An 8,866-nucleotide genomic window follows, 5' to 3' on the forward strand; every position below is an offset into this window, starting at 1 on the left:
TTGTAGACATCACTTATTGGATCTACTATTCCTAGCAATTCATTTTTATATCAGTCCAGGTAGCTATACCTGAAGAGAGTGATGAGCTGCAATCTTTCAACAAACACTAATATTACAGGTATGCTGAAGAAATGAGAAGGAACCTGGTACTGCAAATAAATAAATAAATAAATAAATAAATAAATTAAATAAATAAATAAAATAAAAATCCTTACTCTGATGAAGGACGAAAGAAGGGCCCAAAGTCTGTCCAACAAAGAATCCCTCTCTTTCCTCTTCCTATGTTTCTACAATGAGCCCTAGCACACGGAGGTATAGGTGTTGGACGGCAGGGGCTCACATGCTGGCTGCCCCCATACCAGTTTTGGGCTCCTGAGCCAGTCATTTAGTTCCATTACACCTTACTTTGTCCATATGTACAATCAGGGCAGTAGTAAGTAGGAAATTCTGCTGCATGGTATTGCTGGATTTTAAAAGGTGGCAGGCAATTCAGACACAGTGCCAACCCATTTCAGGTATGTACAGGTGACCAATACTTGGTCCTGGTATTCTTGGAACCCTGCATCTATATCCTATCTTATTTCTAAATATGGGACACAGCCCTGGGAGTCTATCATGTTAGTGAAGGTCATTCGCTGCCTTTTATCATGGTGTTAGAAAATACCTTTGGCCCAGGAACAGACAATTCCAAATGTTCTCTGAATAGAAGAGGCAGCTTGATGCTGGCTGCCAAACAAGCAAATGCAATGGCTTCCAAATCAGTGTTTTCTCTGGCAGGCTTCTGCACGTTGGGGAACATGAGGGAAAGACTCCCAGAAAGTGAGTTCTGTGGCTCTTCCGAGTCCTACCTTTGGGGTGGTGCTTCTCCCCACTGTAGCACTGCTGAAATGTGGGGAGATGGAAGGTGTGGTTTTCTTTCGAGGCAAAGTGTCACTCAGATAGAGGCCTTCTTTATGCTGTTTTTTCCTTTCTTCCAGACTTCTAAAGTGCTTTAAATGCAAATGTAAAGCAAAACAGCAAAACTTGACTAACTGAAACAGATCACTGAAGGAATGAAGAATTACGCACTTACAAAGAAGTTTCAAAAATTTAAAAAAAATATTCAATTTATCCTTTTGTTCAGATTATCATTTAATGTTTCTAGACACCAGGAGAATGTATTTCTGAGCCTACAACATTTAAAAAAATTCATCTTTCACTTCTGCAGTGCTTGCTGCCCTGGGGCCTCAGGATGACCTACAAATTATTGTAATGGTTGTCATATAGATGGCAGAACAGCCAGTGGCCAGGGCAAGTTTACCCTAATCTGTCTCAACAGCTCTGTGTGTGACACAGATCCCAGTGTGAGGTGGACAAGAAAGAGAGAAGGAAGAGGATGAAGGGAAGAACAAATAAACAGGAAGTCGTCTAGAAATGGTAATACTATTTCATCACATAAACAGTCTGCATCCACATGAAGTTTCCCTTTAAAGAGATCCTTCTAGGTTACCTTTGAATATGAAAAGGTCTTGATCGAAGAGATTTTACAAAAATAGCTCATATTTACATTTTTTTTTTTTCAGATTTCTAAGGCAAGATCTTTGTCAGTTTGAAATGTCTTCAATAGCAACATGATTTCCTGACTAAATGTTCTTTAGGTTTGATCATGTTAATACCAAGATCAACATTCTGAAATACATAAAAATTAATGTATGCCAATAGGACAAATATCTCCTTTGTTACTTTACAATGATCTACTTATACTAATACTTATTAAAAAATTACTAAATTTCAGGTGATGCTCTATATTACCTCACTCAGTGTTATAATTAACCTGTTCAGTTAGTATTATATCATTATTTTACAAATGAAGAATCTGGGTTGAAGAGAGGTTAAATAAACTTGCCCAGAGTCATGCAACTAGAACATGACAGAGCTGGTATTCATGGCAAGGCAGTCCATATTACAATAAAAACTTCACAATTTGGTCAATTAATTGCCATTTTGATGGAAAAATGGCATCAGAATATGGCATTCTTATTCTTACTATTACCAATTGTCACAAGTTCTGAAATCAAACCTTCCCAATATTGCACAATAGTAGTAGCTTAATAAAATAAGAAAGAAACCTCATTGAAAACGACTTATGTGATTTTAGCAGAAAACAGAGGGCTCCTCTATTAGTCCAAAGATGTCCCTTGCCCTCAATAAAGCTGTCATTCAGAGAAACAGCGAAGTGAAGTGTTTGGTCCTGCCATTCTCCTAGCTACCCCCTTGTAGACATCACTTATTGGATCTACTATTCCTAGCAATTCATTTTTATATCAGTCCAGGTAGCTATACCTGAAGAGAGTGATGAGCTGCAATCTTTCAACAAACACTAATATTACAGGTATGCTGAAGAAATGAGAAGGAACATTGGTATTAAAAAACAGCACTTGAGTTCTTTGAGGAGCTAGTGAGCATAAAAGTTGAAATAGTTTTAAAACTATTAGTTTCAAAATAGTTTTTTTGAATATCTAAGCACCAACATGTGTGTTAAAAAGAATGGATTGGAATAATAAATTATTTAAAACTTTGGTCAATGAAAATTGCTGTTCTAGACAATGTGCTACACATGATGTAACCTGGGACAAACGACTTAACTAGACTTAGCCTCAATTCCTTACACTTCTAGATGAGATAATTTTTTCACGGGATTATTAGAAGGAAGAAAAGAAATATTTACTTGGCAAATTTTGACACATACTCAAGGGAATTTTAGTTATTACGGCTTTTGTAATCTACAATAAAAATATTTTTGTGTTGATGAAGATTTGAGATTTGCTTAAACATACAAAAAGCCAGTTGAGGATAATTAACCTCTAGAAACTTTTTAACAATCCCAACTACCTTCGGAACATAGGAAATACCCTTAAAGAAAACAAAACAACAACAAAAGGAGCATGCAATTTGTCTTTTTAAAAAGTCACCTCTGAAAAAATTGAAGAATAGATTATAGAAGCACTTTTGTTGGGCCAGGAAGATAGCTCAGAGGACTAAGCGCCTGCCTGGCTAGTGCAGGGTTTTGTTCCTGGCACTGCATGCTGTGCCGGCCCCACCCTGGGTGTGCTGAGCCTTCCTTGAGACTGGGCGCGGTGGCAATTGCCTATAATCCCAGCACGAGGGAGGCTGAAGCAGGAGGATCACTATGAGTCCGAGCTGCATAGTGAGATTCTGTATCAATTATATAAAATTTTAAAAAAGAAGTGATTTTGTTACCAATGTAAAATAAAACTCATACACTCCTTAATTACCTGTTGCTCCTGCTGCTGCTGCCTCCTGTGTTTCTTAGCTGGTAGAGGAGGAGGTGTATCATTTAGAGGGGAAAAATTGACAGATGTAGCCATGACTTCCCGCGAAGGGGCTGATGGAGGTTGAGTGACAGGATGAAGAGAAAGGGTGGAGGGAAACATAAATCCAGAACAGACAGGAGATCTTTGCTTTACAGGAGAAAGAAAAGGTATATGTGTGTCCATATGAAATGAAAGGATAAGAAAAATGAAATCAATAATCTGTTCCTTCTGTTCGTTGTATGTTAGAAAGTTACAAATGACGAACAATATCTTTCAATGTAATCTCTTGTTAAAATCCCACGCTGCAATCAACTTAGATCACTGCAAAGTATTTAACATACTGTTATTGGCTACTCTCAACAGTATTTTTATTATTAAAAAATGCTTATTGTTAAAAGAAACTAGATTATAAAACAAAACAATGCAAAACTCAAACTGGCAAGGTGATTCAAATCAAAAATTTTAGACAGGTTTTTGAGTTTGTAAGAAAACTAGGTCAGGTTAAAATGGTAGGGTGTTGAGCTTACCTATCTCACATTACTTGTCCTCATCCTGCCCTTTGTAACATCTATGGCATAGTTTCTAACATTTTAAGTGATGGACCAGAACCCCCAACTTGTTCTGTTCTATAAACCTGGCATCATTTATAATCTTTGACACTCTGGCCAAACCAACATCTGTGGGTCACGTACATTTTCATTTCACCAGTCATCCGCTAACCATGGGTTAATTCTGACATGAGCAACAGCAGTGAATGAATGGAATGTTGTGGCCACACACCTCTGGACTCTGCGGCTGGCTCACCGGCACAGCTGAGGCAGGCTCAGTGACAGCAGCATCAGCATCAGCAGGGAACTGAGTGGAAGGGGAGAGATTCGTGGAATGGCCAGGTGGCTCATTAAATTCATTTACACTGAGATAGCCCTAAAAGGAGGAATTCAGAAGTTAGACACAAAGAAAGCAAAAGCAGAGGCATGCGAGAGTATTAATGTTCTCAGTACAATGGAGTTAGCTGAGAGCGCCACAGCAAGATATCTTGGTATTATCAAATGTTTCATTAGGAGAATAATCAGCAATTAAAATGGATTTATTTATGATGCTTAATTTTGAAAAATGGCTTTCTAAACATACATGATTCTTCTAGTGAAATCAAGATGATTTTATTATAAACGTTATGCCTTCAATTTTAAAATATCCAGAGGTAAATCAGCGTTCATTCTTTGGATGAAATGAGGTTGTCACTATATATACTTCAAAAAGAATCACTTGTCAAAAAATCTCCAAGACAAAACTGACAGTGCAATCACTCACTCCCCAATTTAAGAACCTTTTCCACAAATCATTGCTCTAAGATTGTCCCATCTTTTGTTTCTTGATGAATTAATGTGTAAGTGGAAGTGGGCTGAAAGATACTGTATTTTCCATTAAGAAAACATTTATAAAACTCTAATTTATTTCTAATGGAATTTAGCTTTGGGGCATGTCAATTGAGAAAAAATAAAAAAGCACTCTGTCTTCTCACTCAGGCAAGCACACGTGCACACACACACACACACACACACACACGCGCACTATTGGTATTTCAATTCAAGGCATTTTCCCCACCCTCCAATTCAGCCCCCAGGACAGAGAATTTCAGTTCTGGATTCAGCTAGGAGAAAATACCCATGAATGAAAATCTTTGAGAACCAAATATATTTGTGGAAAAGGTATTTTTACATTTTCATGCAAAAAATTTATGCAGATCAGTCATGATTTGCCCACCTACTAATAAAGCAATGTGAAAAAGAATAAAGTACATGAAATAAGCCTCTCTTTTAAAAGTGAAATGGAGTTAAATTTGACAATTGAGTTCTTTAATTTGCTCATTAATGTCTTCAAAAAGTGACCCTGGAAAAGACAAGACACTGTGATGTGGTGTTGCTGAAGGAAAACCTCTAGGTTGGAAATCAATTTCTGTTGAGAACTTTTATGACAAAGCGAAGGAAGCTTAAAGCTGACTGCTTATCAACTGTGCATATCAGTCATGAACTTCCAAAAGGGCTGCAGACAGTACGTTAGGTTTATAAAGTTGAAACTAAAGAAAGGAAATAATTAACTAGATTGTCAAAATTCCATCTTATATGTGAATCAGAAAGAAAATTAGCAACTTTGAATTATTCTTTTGTTCTACTGATAGAATGTCTCAAAGCTAGGGACTGAGGTCTGTACATGGTTACAGATCATCCCACTCAGTTGTTTCTAATGTGTATGCTATCTGTCAAAAGTGGGAGTTCTTTAAAGAATATGGCTATAAATTCAACGCTCTTCAAAACAGAGAGAGAAAGAATAGAAGTGAAAGCAAAGATGGAAGCAAAAATCAAAAGCGTTTTATGAATAATGTCTTTTGTACATGAAAAAGACAAGGCAGCTACTGGAACAGCACAAACCATGCAACTATGCAGTGGTCAATAAGCCAAGTGTGTTTCTGACGCTAAAAGCCTTAAGGAAAATGAGACTAACTCATTAACAGAAAGTGAAAGATTTTATTTTTCCATCAGGAAATGAAGGATGAAGAGACCTTAGAGACCATCCAGTTCATTTTGGTGCCACAAGCCCTTCAAACTCTGGATACCCATTGTCAAAATCCAAATGTTCCTTTCTAAGCTTACTCTTTTCTCTGTCTCAGTAAAAGATACTGTCAGCCTCATTATTTGAAGTGGAATAATGGTACCATTCAGGACGCTTTCCTGTATTTACTTAAACATCACATCTAATCTATCAAGTAGTATTTCAAAAAGAGTGGTATTAGGGACCAGACAAGGTTGGATAGAGTATGTAAAGCTGAATGTAAACAGGAGTTTCCAACTAGAGAAGAGAGTTCCAGAAATAACATTTGGAAGATAAACAGAAGAAACAAATTAGATTATTTTCTCAAATATTTGAGGGCATGATCCTGTTCCTTAAGACTCAGGAGAAAAGAGTAAAAGAGGAGGAGTGACAAAGGACATTGCAAAAAGGAAAGTAGAAAATGTAAGCTTATCTTGGTCTACATGCTGGAAGATTCTACATGTTTTTGAAACTCCAAGATACCTTAGGCTCTGCCAGAAACACACACACACACACACACACACACACACACACTAGACACAAAGATACTTCCTGAAATCCTCAAAGCATACAATAATGAAAGTTAAGAAAACCATCAAAACATGGAGTGCCTTCAGGAACCATTTAAGCTTATCTTTACTATTCAACTAAAAAAGCACAGGTCCATAGGGCTAAGGACACATGCAAAAGATCATGGCTTACCTCCTTTAAAGTATTAGGGTTAATAGGAAACCCTTTCCCCCCTGAGAGGCTGGAGTATTTCTTTTCCAGATTACAAAGATTCTCCTTTTCCTGAAGAAATAAACATGTAATGAGCTTGGAGTTCACCTTGGATACAGCTGAGAAACACAGCAACTTTGCATTATGGACAAACAACAAAACCCTACACACCGGCCCCATTTCTATTTCCTCTCCTCAGTCTCCATCAACACTTCCCCTTATAATTTCTCACCATCCACTAGTTGGCAGGATCCATGAGTGTTTTCAATATATTTAGCTGTATAATTTTTCATGTGTTTAAAAATTGAAAAATAGTTGAAATTTGATTGGAAGAATAGGAGGCACATTCTGAGTCTTTTATAAACCTTATCTTTCACGCATTTTCTTAAGTAAAATTTTTATCCTTTTAAGAAATATATCCCTAAGTGTCCTCTGGTCATCTAAGGTCATAGCCCAGTAATACATTTTCTTTTGAAACTTTGTGGTAGAAACTTTTATGATCTCAAAACTTTGGCTCATGATCCATCTTTAGTTAATCCAGTGTTAAACAACCTTCAGAAGAATATTTATGGGTCATATTCTTTATTTATTATAGTATAACCTATATGCATAGAAATGTACTGATCCTGAATCCCAACTTTTAACAAGTGGAACAACATTCCAGCTGATATAAAGATTATTTTTATTACCCCAGAATTTTTCCATAATACCTTCCTGTCAATCACCACCCCATTGGGCTGCCCTTGTTTTGATTTCTTAAGAAGGAAATAGGTGAAATGATATAATATGCACTCTTCTGTGTAGCTGCTTTCTACTCTGTGATATTACATACATCTATAATTCACTGTTTTATTGCTGAAAAGTACTGTAATATATGTAGTAAAATATTATATATATATATATATATATATATATATATATATATATACCTTGCTTACCCATGTACCTATTGGTAAATATTTTTTTCTTTTGGATATTAAGCTACTTTAAACTGTCTCATACACAGAGAAATTTTTCATTTCCCCTCCCCTGTGTAAATTGTCCAGGATCACAGGCTGAACCTATGCTTTAAGTTGGAAGATAAACTACCAAGTTGTTCTCTGAAGGGGCTGCACATTTCACTTAGCCAGGGGGCCTGTGAGTTGACTTCCTTGCTGACATTTACCCATTTTACTTTGAAATGTTAGTCATTTTAGGCGGGGTGAGATGAATCATGATTGCTTTAATTATACTTTCTCAATGACCAACGATGAGTATTTCTCCACGTGACTTACAGGCCCTTCCTATACCTTCCTTTGTAACATGGCTGCTCAAGACTATTGCTGACTTTTTAAAACTTTACTGATGATTATTGAAGTGAAGGAGTTTTAACATATTCTAGATATAATTGTATTTTTGTAATTTTCTGTAAGAAACTGTTATCCAAGACACTAGTATATTTGGAAGCTTTTCATTTCAATTTTTTTTATTTAGGTCTGGAACCTGTCTTGAATTAATTTATATATGTGATATAAGGATGTTGATCTTTTTTCTATAGTTACATACTGGATCTATTTGTTGAAAAGATTTCCTTTCTCTCCTGAATTGCTTCAGAACCTCTGTCCAAAAATCAGTAATAACAGCCAGCCAGATAACTCAGTGGATTAAAGTGCCTGCTCAGGCAGATGCAGGGACCAGGGTTCAATCCCTGGTGTGCCTTGCTGGCCCCGCCCCTGGGGTGCACTGACGGTGAATGAGACTGGGCGTGGTGGTACAGGCCTGCAATCCCAGCACTTGGAAGGCTGAAAACAGGTGGAGCACTATGAATCTGATCTGTGTAGTGAGACCCTGTAGACCCTGTATTAATACTTTAAAATAAATAAATAATACAAACTAAACTACTTTAAAAAAACAAAAATCAATAGTATAAATATGAGGCCAGCAAGATAGCTCAGTGGCCTAAGCACCTGCTTAAGCAAGCACAGGGACCAGGGTTCAATCCCTGGAACCATATGCGGCTCTAGCCCTGCCCCCGGCCACTGAGACTGGGCATGGTGGTGCACACCTGTAATCCCAGCTGGGGAGGGTGAAAACAGGAAGATCACTATGAGGTCAGGCTGCATAGTGAGACCCTGTATCAAATACATTAAAAATATATATATAATATAACTATGGCTTATTTCTGGACTCTCATTTCTATCCCATTTATCTATATGTTTATTTTTATGCCAGCACAGTGTTTTATTTTTATTTTTTTTTTATTT

At 36.9% G+C, this 8,866-nt stretch overlaps 1 protein-coding gene across 15 annotated transcripts in view; it reads right to left on the reverse strand.

Annotated features, from left to right (window-relative positions):
• The window catches only part of Phldb2 (pleckstrin homology like domain family B member 2), a 132,954-nt gene that overhangs the window by 23,792 nt on the left and 100,296 nt on the right, over window positions 1-8,866 (reverse strand). For 8 of the 15 annotated variants that reach the window (XM_023702053.1, XM_023702020.1, XM_023702018.1 and 5 more), the window contains 4 exons: window positions 6,606-6,695; window positions 4,095-4,238; window positions 3,276-3,461; window positions 849-989 (listed from right to left, as the gene is read on the reverse strand). In XM_023702053.1, coding sequence (XP_023557821.1) covers window positions 849-989; window positions 3,276-3,461; window positions 4,095-4,238; window positions 6,606-6,695 — 561 coding nt within the window. The remainder of the gene's footprint in view (window positions 1-848; window positions 990-3,275; window positions 3,462-4,094; window positions 4,239-6,605; window positions 6,696-8,866) is intronic. The other 7 variants (XM_004624704.3, XM_012517090.2, XM_023702055.1 and 4 more) reach the window with 4 other exon arrangements.

Source organism: Octodon degus, unplaced genomic scaffold (genome assembly GCF_000260255.1).
Source record: "Octodon degus isolate 3935 unplaced genomic scaffold, OctDeg1.0 scaffold00007, whole genome shotgun sequence".
Lineage (NCBI taxonomy): Eukaryota > Metazoa > Chordata > Mammalia > Rodentia > Octodontidae > Octodon > Octodon degus.